General features: G+C 44.0%; 1 protein-coding gene across 1 annotated transcript in view; it reads left to right on the plus strand.

Annotated features, from left to right (window-relative positions):
* The window catches only part of FRAS1 (Fraser extracellular matrix complex subunit 1), a 181,759-nt gene that overhangs the window by 83,963 nt on the left and 79,528 nt on the right, over nucleotides 1-18,268 (plus strand). Inside the window, exons 14-19 of the mRNA XM_014957844.1 lie at nucleotides 5,157-5,300; nucleotides 7,031-7,171; nucleotides 8,028-8,168; nucleotides 9,024-9,197; nucleotides 11,787-11,927; nucleotides 13,611-13,754. Of these exons, the coding sequence (XP_014813330.1) occupies nucleotides 5,157-5,300; nucleotides 7,031-7,171; nucleotides 8,028-8,168; nucleotides 9,024-9,197; nucleotides 11,787-11,927; nucleotides 13,611-13,754 (885 nt within the window). The remainder of the gene's footprint in view (nucleotides 1-5,156; nucleotides 5,301-7,030; nucleotides 7,172-8,027; nucleotides 8,169-9,023; nucleotides 9,198-11,786; nucleotides 11,928-13,610; nucleotides 13,755-18,268) is intronic.

Below are 18,268 nucleotides of genomic sequence, written 5' to 3' on the forward strand. Positions count from 1 at the left end.
GTCACTTCTGTGTCATTCCTACATTGTACCCCCACAGCTCCTAATAGAGCAGAGACCCATTGGCTCAGGAGCCACTGGAGTGCTCTTGCTTTAACCAAGACGTGAGACCCTGGAAGTTTTTGTCTGTTTGACATTGATTTTCTGGAAAGACATGTTACAGCAGCTTAATGAATACCATCATGTCAGCTGAGGCAGAGTAATTGCATACCCTGTTGCAAATGGAAGGTCAACTATATTCTTTTGAACATCTTTCCTTCAGCAGCATCTTTTGAACATCTTTCCTTCTCTGGCTAAGCTGCAGGGTCTTGCGTACAAGTCCAGTATCCACACTGAAGGGAGGAGGCAATGCAAAATGGACCCTACAGATCTGAGCTGAAAATACCCAGGAAGGGTAAAAGCAGCTCCCTGGCGATGCAGGCACTTCTGTTGAGTTATTTTCACACAACTGTTTAGTTGCTGTAGGCAAAGATGTTTTAGCTGACAGTGGCCCATTGAATGCCTCCATTTCTTCCCCTGCTTTTCCAGTGGAATTGGTGACTTGGCTGTTTGGGCGAGGAGCAGCTGCTGAGTCTGGCAGAGATTCAGCGCTGAAAGAGCCGAAGCTGCTGCAGGCAGAGTATGCCTGAGTGTGACTGAACACAGGGCAGGAACGGGCTGGGGCTGCTGATCCAGCTGCAGAAGCCCCAGTCCTACGGATTGGGGGTCCATTGCTTGCAACTCCAGCTGCAGTTTTACTGTCTGATGGCAAACAGAGTGGAGATATTGGCTGGGGTTTAGTAGCTGCTGGATTTGTGACAAAATAAGTCCTCAAGACGCAAAAATAAATTTCCTGGTGCCTGTCGCTGCGAGCAGGAGAAGTGGAGGATTGTATCTGCAGAAGCATGAATCAGGCTGTGCGCGTTTCTCATCTGGAGACTGGCAGCTGATAACTCCTGGAGGCGCTTGCCACCTCGCATGCAGAAACAGCTGTGTCCGAGGGGTCCGTGGAGCCTATTCCCAGGGAGGTCTTCCAGAGCAGCACTAGTGATTGGAGCAGCTCATGAGAGCTGAGTCTCTTGCTGCAAGCATGTTTGTTTGTTGGCCCACCTGAGGAAGTTGTTACTGATCCTGTACTTGGATCCATTTCCACTGCTTCCACATGCTAAGTGTGGCTGTTTTGCTAAAAATCAGATTGCATCCTTTCTCCTCTCCTTCTTTTCTTTCAAACTCTACTCTCTACGCTACTTAGATCCCTTAACTCTCTGTCTCAAAGAAGCCATCTGGGCCTGGTCTGTGTCAAGCAGCTTGGTGTCCAGAGGATCTCTTTCGTATCAGTTTGCCAAATTCACTGCAGCTTCTCAGAAGGTCTGAAGACCTCTGATAGCTTGTACTTCATCTTTACTTCTCTCACGGTAGCCTTTCCCCATAGCTGAGATACCACAGAAGTCATCCCCCATCTAGGAAGACATGCATTTTTATCATAACAGCTGCCTCACTAGAAGGTTTGAAAGCTGGTGTGATACCCAGGAGTAGATTTGCAGGATCTTTGCCAAGGGCCAGTGAGAGCCAACTGGAAACTGGATAGAGGGAATGAAATAAGATCTTAAACTCCTCCAGCTTGCAGATAGTGCTGGTTTGTATCATTACCTGACTTGAGGGTAGACATTACAGGTTTCCCCACTAGAAGTATGGCACTGGGAGTGCTCTTAGCCCACCTTGTCTAAAACGCCCTTTCTTCTCATCTTACTCCCTTTCTTGGTGGCTGTGAGTATGTGAGTAATCTTTGTGGTGAGTTTCTTCTGGCAGCAGAGAACAAGGGAGCAGGCTGGGCTGGGCTGGGCTGGCCTGTCTGCTGTTCTGTTAGCCCTACGGCCATGTGTCCAGCAGAAAAGCTTAGGAGTGGCAAGAGCTAGAAGGGAAGACATACTGGGAGGGAGGGTTGTTCGCCAGTTGTAATTGGCTGTGGGCAAGAACAGTGGTGGTGGTGACAAAAGCCCAGCAGAACGACTGTGTGCAGACTGTGGCAGAGGAACAATACTGCTGGGCACCATCTCCAGAGAAGAGCTGGATGAGATGTTAGAAGGGGGTTCTTTACTGTGAGGGTAGTGGAGCACTGGAACAGGTTGCCCAGGGAGGTGGTTGAGGCCCCATCCCTGGAGATATTCAAGGAGAGGCTTGACGAGGCCATGGGCAACCTGGTCTAGTTGGGGTTGTCCCTCCTGACTGCGGGGAGGTCGGACTAGATGACCCTTGGAGGTCCCTTCCGGCCTGGGAAATTCTATGATTCTATGATTCTATGTTGGTCCAGCCATGGCAAAGCCCTTTCCAGCATGGGTATTGTTTATGGTAGACTTACATCCAGCAAAATGTGTGGTGCTGGTGGGAGGTGAAGACATTATTTTGACCTACACAGAAGGACAGCTTGAGGCAGCTGCTCAAGAGAAGAGACTGTGGTGAAGATGTGCTCAGGAGCACTTGATCTAGTACAGGCAGCACATGGTGCGTGGTGGAACCCAAAGCACATTTGCCGACTGACCGGGCTTTCATCAAAAGTGCTTTTTTAATGCAACCTGTTTATAAGCAGAGTCTGGAGACCAGGCTGCCAGGAGAGAAAAGTGTCTCTTGGAAAAGAGCAGCATCTCCAGAGAGGACGTGAGAACTTTGCAAATAACTGGGTATGATCAGATGTGTCAACATATTGAGGCAGGCTTAGCAGCAAGGGGGTCAAGCTGTGCAGTGGGAAGTCTGTAGTTAGAGGATCCAAGTCCTGGTGGTCACTTTTTCAAAAATATGTTGAAAGTTAGAGTGAGCTCAGAGAGGAGTAAAGCACTGATGTCTGGAAGGTGAAGTGAGGACATTTCAGTACTTAGGAATTTACAGCATGAACTCATACTCTGCAGTTAACTTTCAAGTGTAGACGTGCCCTGAGAATCATCCAAGCTGGAATGAGATGCAGCTTTTTGTCAGCAAGGGAAATTATCGACTGTAGCAGAAAAGTGTGCACAATCTTTACCTCGGGATGGGATGTTTGGTGTTCATTGTCTCGTGATTCAGCCACAACTAGATGTGCTTGATAGTGGTGGCACTTGGTGTAGGAGTTGGGGGTAAGACTCACCGGGTGCAGAACGCCCAGGGTTCTTACAGGAGTGAACAAGAAAAGAAAGAAGAGCCACAGCATTCTGGAGAGATCAGGAATAAGGTGGGGGGGAGGAAAAGATGCAGGAAGGTGAGATGGGGGATAGCAAACAGCTAGTTACAAGGCAAGAGAAGAAGATGAGAAAAGGGAAAATAAGCAAAGATGAAAGTATGGAGAAGGAACATCCAGACTGTCAAAGAACATGTGCTGGGCATGAACTCACATGTCCTGTGTCTTGGCCCCCTGAACACTCCCTGTTGTAGCCCCATGCATGTCACGTCACATCGCTGTGTTGCAGTTCCCTGCGTATGAGATGGAGATGATAACGCTTCCCTGCCTTGGGGAGCGGTGAGATCCACTAAGATGGGGTGTTTATCTTCTGCTGTGCAGTGTGACTCAGACATAAGCACAACCATAACTGCTTCATCTCATTTATTAACAAACCCAAGCACAAGTATGGCCTCAAGCAAGCAGAAGCAGCATAGAAACTGTGCAGAACAGGAGTGAGGTGGGAGTAGTGGTGATCACTGGTTTGCTGTAAGCTCACTTAACGCCTGTCTGGTTTGCAAACACTTCTACTCTCACCTGTTATTGGGGAGAGGATGAATTGTCTCTCACTTAGGGGGATTTATTTTGGCAGGAAGGTGTTTCCTTTTGTCACTGTTCCGTATGTAGATGTGCTCTTAGTTATGTGCTGCTGTGTTCACTGGTTCCTGCGTTACGCTGATACTGCTCACAGATGAGCTTTTCTTGGGTGGCTGCAACTTTAGACGTGTTTGAGGATACAGGGCAAATGTCAAAAAGTTCTGTTTTCTCCCCCCTGCTGTGGTCTGGGAGCACAAGTATGTACCTGCCTTACTGTGAAATAATAAATTTAAGAACGTCTTTGGAACATATTTGGGTGTAATCAAGAAAAAATCTAATAGCTAAAAGAACTGTAATTTGCACAGTTCTTGCAAGCACAGATAGCACAGGATTTAACGTGAGTCTGCGTCACAGATTCCATAAACAGTAACTGCAGTGGGCTGAATTTCCCTCACAGCTGAACTTAGACAGTTTTGAATAAGGTGGCTGGTTCAACAGCTGTTTGGGGAGGCAGAATTGACCCTCATACAGTTACTATTTTAATTGTAAGATGTCATCATGCTTGAGAATCACTCTGTTTTGCCTATGTGTTCCTGCACCCAGATACCACAGAGAGGGCATTTATACTCCCTGCATTGCAGGAATGTGATTTACTTTGGGAGCATCTGAAATATTACTGTCCCAGTCATGATACCTGGCTCGCCCACAGAGAAAAGTAACTGGTGTCTTAACTCAGTGAGGGAATGCCCGTCCCTTCTGCTGGCGATGTCAAGGAAAAGATACACAGTGCCCACTGTGCTGGACCTGGGACCAACTGCCCACCTTTCCCCAGGAATTACTCAGTCTGAGCACCTGAGGATTTCTGCCCTGCCCAACCAGATCAGCCAAGAGCCAAGAGTCAGTTCCTTCTGCGCCAGTGCGACATTCTGGAAAGGCAGGAGTTGTTTCTAGAAGCAGGCTGCCTTGTTTTTAGTTTTGCGGGATCTTGAGTGTAACCCTGCAGTCTCATTCTGTGTTTGCACATGGAGCTGGGTTAATGTCAGTAGTCACTGCAAGGATCTGATGGCAGGCCTGGCTTTTAAGCAGTGTGTGATGGGCTCTCTTCCCATTTCCCTTTGTGCTCGTACAGCCCCTAGCACCAGGATGAACAGCATTTAACAGTGTTACCAACACTCCTCCTAGTCTGATTACAGCTACAGAAACTGCTGGGATGTATACTGCATGTCAGATTGCACCTACAAAATGTAGCTGTAAATTGTGAGATGGCTTGGATGAAAGATACTAGCATCAGAAGAACAGTGGTTTTAGTTTTCTTTCCCCTTTCTGAAGCGATGAATGCCTGTGAATTAAAGGAACAAAACTGCCCCCCCCCCAAAGTGGATTGCTACAAACTCTTCAATTTAAAGAGATGATTGAAGTTGATTGTTTGTTAATCCTGCACCTTTCTTTCCTGCAGCTTGTCACGAGTCCTGTTCCTCCTGCTGGGGTGCTGCTGAGGACAACTGTTTGTCTTGCAAAGACACATCACGCGTGCTGAAAGCAGGGCTCTGTGTGGCCAGCTGTGGACGGGGATTTTATATAAAGGATGGAATCTGCAGTGGTAAATACCTGTTTTCTTCTCCAATTGCAAGAAGTTGGAGAAATGCTCTGCAAAAAAGGAATCAATATTTCATTTAGCCATGCAGCAGCTGTGATTTTATTCATGTCTAAGAAGTCAGGTGCACCTTCCGCATAAATATCGGAAGAGGAAAGCAGCTGTTTGTTTGTAAGATTATTAATTCATTTAAGCTAATCAGATGCTGAAAGGTTTAAGGTTTTTTCCCCTCACTGAACAGCATGAAAGCCTAAGTGAGTTGTTTCTGAGGGCTTGACAAATCCATTTGTCTGCAGAAAGAAAAATGGCCTTTGCCAGCAGGTTCCTGTAAATTTGATTATAATTCAGCATCACAGTAACTAATACCTGCACAACAGATGAGACTTGGGAGCTGGAGAGATTTGCTGAGAAAAGGGAAGGAGATGGCTGGAGGGAATTAAAAGACCCGAGTCAAACAAATCATGAATGGGGGGAAAAAATCTCAAATAAAGAATCTAGAATTTGCCACAACCACTCAGGTCAAGTCTGGGTTTCTGCTGGCAGCCACCTCCAGCTGCTTTGAAGGACTGTCCAGCATAGTCAGTAGACGTGACACAGGGGTTGTCTGTCTTCATACATGTCTGTCTGAGCCACAGGTAGCTAGAGAGAGCTTAAAACCTGCAGCATCTTGACAAAACTGTTGCTACTCTGGCCATTTCTGGATGAATTTCACTTTGACCAGGTTTCCCTTCAGTTTGGTTGATGTCTATACCACTAAGTTACTCACCTGTGTTTTGAAGTGTGCAGGCTTGAAATCTTACATTTGTAGCCAAAAATCCTTTAAACTTAAAAGGAAATTTAACTTAGATGCAGATTGGCCGTAATTTTGATTTTTATTGCCAGTGATTTCTCAAAACTGCATAGCTGTTCCACACAACCTCCAGGATTTGGGCTTTTCATCTTTTACCAAAACCATGGTTATTGGAGAGCTGTAAGCTGTCTTAAAGGGAGGCTGTCTGACGGGTTAAAAGAAACAAAAATCAGTTAAGTAAAATGCTTGGCCCTTCTGCATGTACAGCAGCAGTGGTGCTACCAACTTAGACAAGCCAGAGTTTTGTAGTGCTCTTAGATGACAGGTCAGTTAACTTCAGAGCTGACTGCCTGGGAGAACATAGACCACAGGAATTGGTAAGAAACGTTATCGTGCTTGATTTCAGATGCATTTTCACACTTCAAACTTTGACTTGAAGAAAAAGGAGGGGGAGAATTAATATTTTTTTTATCAACTTTTCCCTCATCTCTTACTTCCTGAACAGTCTGATAACTGATGCTTGATGTACAAAGGTACATACAGATTTAAGAGATGGTTTTCATATATGAAATTGTTCAGAATGATGTTCCCCATTCACAGACTGTTGATGACAGGAAAAGGATACTATATTAGCTGGAGGGGGTCGTGTCAGGAGTGGTGGGAGAGCTGGTGTAGACCCATTTCTGGTATTTATACTTACTCAGAGTCCTAGACAGGATACAGGTCAGTGAATACCTGTCTGCACTCTGTGAATGTCACTGCTTATTCCAGGGAAGTGTGAAAGGTTACTTGTGCTGGAGAGGAATGTTTAAAGATGCCTTTCTGGCAAAGAAAGAACAAGGCGTGGTTTGCCTTTTTTTTTATTTTATCTATGTGGCCAGGTTGACTGCTCCGTTGTTCTTTGCTTATTGTGTGCATTTCATTAATGAGCTGTTCTCTTTGGCAGCTTGTGGCCAGTTCTGTGAAACATGCTATTCCGACCAGCCCAGGTGTTTGACCTGTGCTTCAGATAAGTTGTTACATGATGGGAAGTGCATTTCAGAGTGCCCGGGCGGATATTTCCCAAGTAGCAATGGAAGATGCAGAGGTAAGAGGCATATTTGCATGACCTTTTCTAAGGCTCTCGAGACACCCTCCACACGCTGTCATCTTTTCCCCAGATGTTTACCTTTGGGAGGGACTGTTAAGAGCACAGAAGGGCCACCAAGATGATCAAAGGACTGGGAAGCCTGCCATGTGAGGAAAGACTGAGAGAATTGGGTTTGTTCAGCCTTGACAAAAGAAGCTCAGGGGAGATCTTATCACCGGGTTGCAGTATTTAAAGGGTGGCTACAAAGAAGATGGAGACTCCCTTTTTACAAGGAGTCACATGGAAAAGACAAGGGGTCTTGGGTACAAGTTACTCCTGGGGAGATTGTGGTTGGACACAAGAGGAAAATTTTTCACAATGAGAATAGTCACCCATGGGAATAGTCTCCCCAGGGAAGTGGGGATTCCCCAACATCGGACACATTTAAGATTCAGCTGGGCAGGGTGCTGGGACATCTTGTCCAGACTGTGCTTTTGCCAAGACAGTTGTCCCAGATGATCCTTGAGACCCTCTCCAACCTGGTGTTGTATGATTCTATGAAGTGCGAGTGGGGACAGGGAGTTTGACTTTTTGTTTTCTTTGGTTCACTTGTGATAAATTGTTTGAAATAACCTCTTTGCCTTGCAAAGCATATTAAGACATGCTGAGATACATATTCAAAACACTGTGTGAGTGAGGGTTATTACTGTTAGTAGTTGTTAATACATGTGCACTTCTGCTCTCATTAGTTCGCATAGTTCCCATCCCAGCTGGGAGTTTTCATTGTTGTCTGGAGGAGGCTGTAGTCAGCAACACCACTCTCAAGGACAAAAAATGGGATATTTCAGTTCTGTGTGCTCTGTTTCTTTATCAGCTTGTCATGATTCGTGCTCCACGTGCGAGGGACCTCTGGCCACTCACTGCACCTCCTGTTCCCCTCCTCTGGCGTTGCGCCGGGGCCAGTGCCTGCAGGGTTGTGGAGAGGGTTTTTACCAGGATCATGGTGTCTGCAAGGGTAAGCTGTGTACTTCCCCAGCTGCTGTAAACCAGTGTGTCTGTATTGGCTTTTGTCAGGCTGTGCTTGGAGTATGCAGCTACGATGCTGATCTTTTATCCTATGCTGGACTGAATAATTCCTGTGTTTGCCTGCTGATTGTTTTCTACTTTGAGAAAAAGGACATTTTCTCAAATACTTTCCACTTTCACACCCGCAGGATTTAGTGATCTTGGCGCCGTTTTTTTTCCTATATGCTGTTGAAATAAATGTACATTGCTTCCAAGTTTCTCTTGAGTTAAGAGGTGGATGAAATTCTACATAAACCTAGTAGATTTGCTCACGCTGAGGTCATTTTTGCAGGAATGGAAAACCTGAAAATTCGGAAGATGAATTTATGCTTCCTGTGAGCGCTGCAGACTGTCATTTCTTGCTCTCTCTCCTAGTGGGATTGTGTTCACCGTTGCGGTTCCAGAAATTAAAGGAAAATTGACTGCCCATGGCACAATACTGCAGTTTTTTCCTGATATTATTTGTTCAAAAGAGCTGTTATTTGGGGGTGGGGAGAAAGATGTCAGAGTATTTTTTTAAAACACAGAAAATATGGCACCACGTCTGTTTATGGAACAGATGTAGCTTGTGAGTTGCTGGGAAGCGTATGCTCTTTTATAGCTCTGTGGCTATCGGACTCTCCACAGCAATGCCAAACTGGAAAGAGGGAGGAACAAGAGGACCCCAACCAGTTGTGTCCTCCCCTTTCTGTCTCACATTCACAGCCAGGTGCCCACGTTTGCAGGGTTGTGGGGCCTTGTCCCTCTGTCTGAGAAAGCTGTCCCAGGAGCTGTGGCTCTGACTGCTCTCTCATTCTGTGCCCAGGTTGCCACCCGTCCTGCCGTACCTGCCTTGGCCCGGGGGCCTCTTACTGCCTGCAGTGCAGGGCACCAGAGGACGTACTGCAGCCTCACCAGCCCGTGGAAGGAGCTGTGCTTGGCCTTTGCCACCCTCACTGCCAAGCCGGGTTCTATGTAGACAGCGCCGGAGTCTGCAAACGTGAGTAAAAGGATGGGAGCAGCTCTTCAAAGCCTTCAGCACAGGGCTGTGCTGGATTTCAGGTGTTTCAGGGTGATCTTGTACTGTTTGATTCTTACGTGCTTTGAGCTTCTGTGTTTGCTTTGTGACAGTCACGAATGTTTAAACTCAGTAACTTTCAGAATGGCATATAATAGTCCTTTTGAGGGAAATATACTCTACATATATTTATGACTAAAGAATTCAGGTACTTTTTGTTGTTTCTTTTTAAAAATGACTGCGTTCAAGTCTGCACAGCTTAGCTTAGCTTTCTCTTCATTGGAGTATGTGATTTTTACCACTGACTTATTTTGAAGCAGGATCAATCCTTAAATCCTTTTCAGAAAAGACTGAGCTGTCTCCTTATTAGCCTTTGGAGTGGGTCAAGACATCCCACAGCAGTCTATTCTTTTAAGGGAGCTCTTCTGATAAATGCCCTGCAGCACTCATGCCATCGCTGCTTCTGAAATACCAAGTAGGAAGCATCTGCATGAAGACTAGAGTTTGGAAAAGAGGGTAACATGGTGTACATTGGGGATATATGTAGTTTCACACCGCCTTGAGAGAAAACCATTGTGGAGTTCAGCGAAGAATGTTTACTGGGTAGATCAGCAAGCCAGTCTGTCTGGCTGTACAGAGCTTGTGGCAGCTGGTGTAGATATCTCTGCAACAAACATATTGCAATATCTTGAAAATGATGCAGACAGTAGAAGGCTGAGAGGTTAGACTCTTGCATCTTGTGCCAGCACAGCCCACCCTATGCCCAAGGAGAAATAATGCTTTCAGAAATGGCAGTGATTTCCCTAAGCAGAAAGACCAGTCGTAGAGACAGTGACTCCACAGAGCTTAAGTAAGGTAACATTAATAACAATAGCATCAATGATTGCTGTTTCTTCCTGTTGAAAAAAAATTTCCTAAAAGTGGACATAATTTAAAATCCATTTATTTTGATTTTATCACTTCATCTCAACTTGATGGAAAGAATCCGTCCAACTCATTTTTTTTTGCCCTAGGGGATCTTAAAAAAGGATGAAGTGACTTTTTTTTTTTTTTTGCTGGAATGATTCTGTCTTTAACAGTGACCTACACAGACGATAAGGTATCCAGTGCTTTGGATTGGTTCCTGAAGGCATTACTGTAGAGCCTTCAGTCTACACAGTGGCCATTCCTTGGCTGGCAGTGGGTTTTCTTGGCCGAGTCTGGGTTATGGTATAGAAACTGAGCAAAGAAATCCATATACTACTGCTTCAGATGGGTGAACAGACCTGTACAAACAGGCCTGAGCAGAGTTTGGTCACACTGCTGAATTATGTCATTGGGCAAGAATTCCAGCACAGCCCCGTGTGTTATTAGCCCTGCCGCGTTAGTAGTGGCATTAGAATAGTAGTTTGATTTATTGCAGAAGGGTGTAAAGATTCAAGATTTCAAACGGGAGCTACCCCTGTAAAATACATGCAAAGTTTGTAGATGTACCTTTTTGAAAAAGTAAACCCACAACAGATATATACCGTGCCTACATTATATTTAGATTACCATGCCTACATTCATATTTAGGTCAAAATGCTGGTTTTGAAGGTTTTACCTGTGTGGTTGTGAATTTCTCATCAAACCACAGAAATATCTCTGCATTTTTCTAATGCTTGATATTTCCCTGATAAAACTGTTAAGACATTTCTTTCTGATATGGTTTGAGTCACTTGAGCCAAAGGTAGTCCTGGGGGCATTGCATTTGTGATGAGGATCCCTGACTTCTCTCCCTGGCTCTCTGGCAGACAGCTAAGTGTACTTGTATAAATTATTTCATTTAATTTCGTTTCTTCTTTCCAGCGCTGTGTCTCTCTTGTTTCCCTAGAGGGTAGGAAGTCTCTCTTTGTGTTCAACCGTGACTCACACAGTAGAACCTGTGGCCTCGAGTCATTGCTCTTACTAGGTCTTTAACTAATGAGTTTATATATTTATTTAATCAGATTAATTATTTTAAGATGGCTTGTTTTAGGGTCAGTACCAGTAAATGTGAAGAAGTCTGACTTTTTAACTGTACTCTTTTTATTCTTGCTGGATGATTCTTGTAATGAGTGTTTACTTCACTAGCTGTAAAGTCAGATGGCCATCCCACCTCTGTGTATATTTGCTCTTACTGCTCCACAATGGTTGATGATAACCATGCAGTGCTGCTGGATAGAAAATCCTTCCAACTGTAGGGTGATAGCAAAAGATGATTCCAGAATCTGGTAAGTTTGCAGAAACCCAGAGATCTTATAAGGAGGAGAACAGCATTACACAGCGTTGTGCATCTCAGCTTTCTACTTGAGTAATGAATTGTGTGGGTGCAAAAAGAGATGAAATGTGCAAGCTCCCTGTGGTTGCTCCTTATCTTCAAGAAGTGTGCTGTACAGCCTTTGTGCTCCTGCCCTTTCTACCTCTCACACGTAGAGAGAATCCTGTAAAGGAAATACCTTCCTGTTGTCCTTGGGGAGAAAGCAATCTGGCCATACTGTAGGACAGTAACAACCACGATGATCTAGAACTAATTTGGTTCTCTCTGTCTTCTTGTTTTTCCCTTCCTGGCAGGGTGCCACTCCTCCTGTGCGGGCTGCGTGGGGAACGCTTCTCAGGACTGTACGGCTTGTCCGTCTTCCCACGTCCTGCTTGAAGGCAGATGCCTCTCTGAGTGCCCAGAGGGGCTGTTCGTCCATGAAGATCACTGCTACTGTGAGTCCATGCTGCAGGCACCTGCAGCTTACACTGCTGAATTTCATTGTGTGCACGCTTTGTAATGGGTTTCTCAGCATAATTAGAGATGCTGTCAGATTTATATGAGGCTATTTAAGCATTTTCAGGGGAGAATAGGATAGTCCAATTTCAGGAAATGGAATCTCCTCCTAATGGGAGAGAGGTGTACACATTGAATCATAAATTATGATCAGTTTTGCTCCTCTGGACTGTTTCCCTGAAGATGTTTTGCATTTGATTTCAGTAGGCTTGGGTGATGTTCTTAGCCGGTGTGCTGTGGCAAAAGAGGTCTTTACTGGACCACACTGAAATGTGGTATGCTTTTTTTTTAGGCTAGATAAGCATATTGTCTATATGAGTTGGCTTTCTTTTTAATTAACTCCTGGCTATAGGGCTGGGTTTAGAAGGAAGGAATTCTGCAGATGTAGGAGAGGCCTCAAGTTCAGAGAGAAAAACTTCTGAAGTCCATTGCTCTATTTATTCAATTTACTCACCCAAGCAGCAACTCTATAAATACATTTATTTGGCAGGCCATTGTAAAGATTCATCAATTTTGAGGTTGTGTGCTGCCACCTTAGAGCTGAGGTAACTGCTGAATGCTGCATTATGCAGCTGAAGGCTTACGTAAATGCCTTGGAAACACAATTTCAGTGTCAGGAAAGTGGCATCGTTCTATATGCTGCCAGCTTAGGTTTCCTGTCGTTTTTTGAACAGCGAAGCTCTTGTTAATATAGGTGTGCCTAGAAAATGGATTCTTCCTTTTGAAGACTGAATTGAGGAGCGTGGTGGCTGAGAGGCTGGGAGGGTGGTGGGACGTGACGTGTTAGGTCTTAAATACCGGAGCCGTTTGCTGCGGCCACTGCGAAGTGCCCAGCTTCCATGTGGGGAGCGAGCAATTGTGTACAGCCTGGGGGAGTCCTGAGGTGCCAGATTTTTGAAGTTGTGTGTTTTTATTCATAGAAGAGCTTTAAAAGTAGTTCTAAAGAATTTCTTGCAGATCGTTAGCTGTAGTATTTCTGTCTCCCTCCGATCCGTAGCATGGAAATCCTGGAAATACAGCATCTGTCTTTAAAGGTGAAAGGATACAAAGGCAGCCTGAGTGAAATATTTTTTAGCAACCTTAATGACTTTCTCTCAACAATCTTTTTGCTGAGCTTTTAGCAGCCAGAATAGCTAATGAGCTGGCGTGGTATTCAGGTTGTATAGTTTTCAGTTTGGGAGAGCTTTGGGCAGAAATCATTCCTGGATTTTCCACTCGTTAATATCAAACTCATGCCACTGTGATGTTCCTATGATCCCAAGATGTTTAATTTATCTCCCCTGTGCATCTCACTCTCTTTCTTATATGCACATATATATGCTGGAGGTAGGAATAAAAGGTCCAGTCAATATTTTATATTCTGTATAGATCTATACCTTGATTAATGCAGAGAACAAATCAAATTTTTAAATTGACAATTCATTTCTCATCTTGTTTAGTCAAAATGTCAATGTAAGAGCCTTCCAAACCACAACTCTGCAGCCACTGGTGCTATTAGATCATTTTATATCCGTGTTTGATTAGGAGTAAATGATTATTACTGGGGCTGACTTTCTGGGAGGTGAGAGTGTAAAGTGGACTCTACCAAGAGCATAACAACAAGTGTTGATTTTCTTATCCAGCCTGTCATCCATCCTGCAAGACGTGCCGTGGCCCTTCTGATTTGGAGTGCTTAACCTGCCACCCCCATGCCACTCTGGCTAGTGGAAGGTGCAGGACAAGCTGCAAGGAAGAGCAGTATCTCAACCTGGTGGGATATTGTGTGGGTGAGTAATGACGTGAGTCACAGGGTGATGGTCTTTTCTGTGGCTTTAACCAGCTACTTGTGCACACACCACGAAGAAATCAAAATGCTTGTTGCGAGTAAAATGTCACACAGATGAAAATACCGTGAGGAAACTCCAGTGAGCACAGCATATAGCAAAGCCACTTGCCACTCCTGCTCTGCATATCTTCACTAGAGCTGCGTGAAGGCAATGGCAGATTGTGTAAGGCTGGTGGCAGGGAGAGGGAGATGAGACTCTCCTTTGCCAGGCTTGCTGCTGCACCCTTTGGTGTGAAGACTTGAGATCACGTGCATGGGAATCATCAGAGCAGTCCTGTATTTATCAATCTCATAAAGAGCATGCTCTTAACAACAGGATGGGCTGCAGCTCCACCCTGCTGAGTGGCGATGTGCTTGCCTTTGCCAAGCTCTTCTCTGTGTCTGGGCTTTAGAGCGTACTGCCTGTCACCGTAGAGCCAAACCTGGGGGACCCAGAGCTAGAAAAGCTGCTTAGGTCCTGCACAGAACTTCAGTAAAGTGAGTTAAGGAAACATTTGTGATTCAGAGAAGCAGTTTATGGGGCCCTGAAGAAAGATCAGCACAAGTAGCATTGCTGTGTGCGTTTTGGGGAGGTAATAGGATTTATATATAGGGGTTATACTTTGTGGGTGCTCAGTGCCTGCACTTAAGCCTATCATCAGAAGCCACTGATTGCATTTATCTGTTTAAAAAGAAAAATCGCTTTTAATCCATCATGCAGACATGTATAAACATATCCTGGGAACTGCTCCAACAATCTCTGAGCTTTATCAAGCCTTTTTTTTCTTTATCAACAAAAGATACGGTGTGTGAGGCTTATTCTAGGCTGAACAGTTCCAAATGAGATAAGCAATCCTAGGAAGAGGAAAAAATGCATTAGTCGTAATAAATATATCCATTGAGAGGCTATTGTTCTTAATTTAATGTAGATGATTCCCTTTCACTAAGACTTCTTATTGTTTACATATATGCATTGTTTTTTTTTTAATGAAAGACTTGTTTCTTTGCTCTCCAGAGATTAATTTTATGAACCATTTCTTTGTCTTCCTTTTAAATAAGTTATTGCTTTGTCTCAGAGACAAAGAGAGAAGGGAAACAAAGTATCTAAGGAGTAAGAAAAAATTCTAAAAGTATTGTACAGCTCCTTAGGTACACAAGAAATCAGATTGGGGAATCAAGATGTTTCGTACACTCAAGTTACAATATGGAAATAATTCTGCATGTCAGTGCAAAGAGCTGTCTCTGCCCTGTAAAATTTCAGGAGCTCCAATAATACTTATTAGTGTCCTGTCACATCATAACTGTATGCACTTTATTTCTTCCACCTCATTTTCCCATTACTTTGGATTATGCTTCCTGTGAAAAAAGCCTCTGGAAATGAGGTCTTCCAGCTGTAGATTTCATTGTAAAAACTTAGTAACATTTATTATAACTCAGAATTCTTTCTGAGGAGGGTTTACTCTGCTGCTTGCTGCGGGCTATGTGCTTTAATTATCTGTTTTAGACTGCTATTACCAGTACGCTTGGTGAGGTGTCATGGAGCAGTATGTGTGCTCCCCAAATCCCAGGTGATTAGGTAGACCTCACAATGCCTGGCAATAATGAGGAGCAGAAATTGGAAATGATGGGCTTGCTCAGGTAATGTGGAGGGCAAGGTTTGACCTCCAGACACGCTACACTGACAGTGATGAATCATCTGCAGAGAACCTTGCCTGCCTTTCTGGTCTCCAAAGCAATTGCAGGCTGGTGATGCATCCTTTCCTTCCAAATGAACAAGCTTTATTTTGAAGCCCTGTAGGTCATGAATGTGGTCCACTGTTCAGAGACTTGTCTTCTCAAAGTAGAAATGTATTTTCAAGGCTTGGTTCACAGTGCCTGGCATCACTGAGTGTCAGTGTTTTGATCTGTGCCCCTAAAACAGGAGAGAAGGCTTTCCAGGTGTGATATAGTAAGAGTGTAGGGAGACATCTTTCCTCCTCCCAGCTCTGACCACAGTCTTGCTGTGTGACTCGTGTCAGTCCTGCCTTCATAGGCCAGGCCAAATATTCCTTATAACACAGAAAACCTTAACGTTCACGTGGTCATGTGGTCTTACACATAGATACATTGATGTTTCTTTGTCTAACTGAAGTTTTGAAAATCCTTGTAGAGGAAAATAGTTATTTGTTGCCTTTAAAAAAAAGTTGTGCTTTGGGCTCAGTGCTGCAGTCTGAAGTTGTTCTTTGTGCCAAATTCAAGTCTGATGTTGAAGCAAAGGATGCATGTTGCCAGTTCTGCTACAGATAAAGAGCTTCACATTCAGATTGTTAAATTTAACTCATTTTCTTCTCATTCAGCACTGATTGAAATGCTAAATTTGCCCTTGCAAGTTATTAATTACCAGTTAAAGAGCAGCTGTCCCATAAAAGAGAACATTACAATCCCTGACACTTGCATAATCAACGATTTGCATCAGAATCTAACAAAGCTTTTTCCTTTGCTTCCCAAAGCAGTATTTTTTTACAATTATCTTCCCATTTATCCCTAATTCCCGACCCTCCAGGCAGCACTGTGTTACAACTTACGGGGACTGCTGTGCATTGTAGGCGCCTGTCATACTTTATGAACCTGCAGGGGAAAATCTTTCATACAGGATGGAGAAAACCAACTGTCACTTGAAACCATTGCCTGTGAATTAATGTTGTTATTGTACATGTTACCTGAATGAGGATTGGAACATTTGCCTTGTTAATAGAAAAAAAAATCTTGTTTTCAGCAGTTTATCAAATAAGCATTTCAAATGCAAGCAGAAAAAAGACAAAATGGCTTCAAATTTCAAAAGATTAATGAGTTTCTAAGCTCTGGTTTGGGCATGCTGAATCTGTGCCAATCTTCTTTGAGAGGGCTCAATTGATTAATTTCATTTTATAGCTAAAGTGTATGTACAGGAATGTGCTTGTGGCTTTAGCAGTCCCCTGTTGAGTCTCAGGGCTTTTGTGTTTTTTGTTTTCCCAGTTTGAAAACACTCTTTGATTTCCCTCTTTCTCTTATCCGAGACAACTTTAGCTTCAGGAAACGTTGCAGTCACCAGTCTGAAAAATAGCACTGTCGCTAAAACTGTTGTCCTGCTCATAAAACCCTGCCCTTACTTTCCTGATTTGGATAAATCATATGCCTGCCTTGAGGCTTCCTCATTGATCTTGAGACTTCTTCGTTAATCTTTTCCTGACTTGGTGGAAGGGCAATTAGAAAAATGCAGAGGGACTGTGCAGTGGCCGAAGCAAGGAGTTCACAGACTGTACTTTACTGGGTGATCACCGAAGGTGTAAAGGGATGCGGAGGACATCCTACTGGAATTAGTAGCAAGGGCAGCTGGCATGAAATAAAACTCAAAACACCCACTGATACAATATCCCCCAAGGTCTTGTCTTCCAGCTGCTTCTTTCTTGAAAGGGAACTCCCAGTCCCCGTGTTCAGCATCTTGGGCCCTTGCTTTCTTAGGCCGCATGCAGTTGCAAAAATGTTCAAAGATAAATTAGAAGAGTTCACTCAGGAGGATGCCTGTAACAAGCCTTTCTGCTTTTCTCTTAAAATTCCAGACGGGACACTGACAACAAGAAATACATTCAGCTCCTTGTAAAATTAATGAGCTGTTGCCCTACTCTTAGAGAGACATTGATATCATCACAAAGAGCTGGAGTTTCACTGAGGAGAGCAAGAGGGAAATTGGGGGCTTAGCTCCACTTAGTCACTGGCGTGCAACCTCCTGCAGAAATTACCAGCTGAGCTGCCAGAGGAGGAAAATGGAAGATCATTTCCCTACTTTGGTCTGGGCTCATTGGTGCCAGACACCATCCAGCTGGATTTCCCACCTTAAGCTGCCTAGAGAAGCTCCCGCCTTTTTCAGAAGATGCAGGCATCTTCTGCAAACGTGGTTGCACTTCACCAGGAGTTCACCTCACTTGCTTGTGTGACAAATTCCCTTTCAGGTCTTTTAAAGAAGAGGCAAAAAACACTTCCAACAACGAAGAGAAACCAAAAATCCTGGTCGGTGCTAGGTGTATTCTGAATCAACCATACTGATTTTCTTTCTGAATTTACTGTAAGGTGCTAGAGAATGTTTGCGTGCTGACATGCCTGTGAATTGCACGGTGTTGTAAGAACTGATTTAAAGTAGTGCTCTGTTGTAAATCTCACACCTTACCCTAGAGTATAGTACGAAACTTGCATCAGGAGATTTTTTTCTAAAGAGCCCTTCAGAGAGAAGGTCTATTTAAACAATAGAAGTGGTTGATTGCTTAGCAAACGGTGGAACTGGGAGGTAGAAATGCCTCTGGTTTCCTTTATGAGCATTCACAAACACTTTAGTGATAATTTTGTCTCCCCAATTATATTATGCCTTACATAATTATGCCTTATTATTATGCCTTATTATGGCCCTCCCCCATATTATATTACAATGAAGGTTGCTTTATAGGAAAATGAGTGATAGGTAAG

Source organism: Calidris pugnax, unplaced genomic scaffold, assembly GCF_001431845.1.
Source record: "Calidris pugnax isolate Ruff unplaced genomic scaffold, ASM143184v1 scaffold349, whole genome shotgun sequence".
In the NCBI taxonomy this organism is placed as follows: domain Eukaryota; kingdom Metazoa; phylum Chordata; class Aves; order Charadriiformes; family Scolopacidae; genus Calidris; species Calidris pugnax.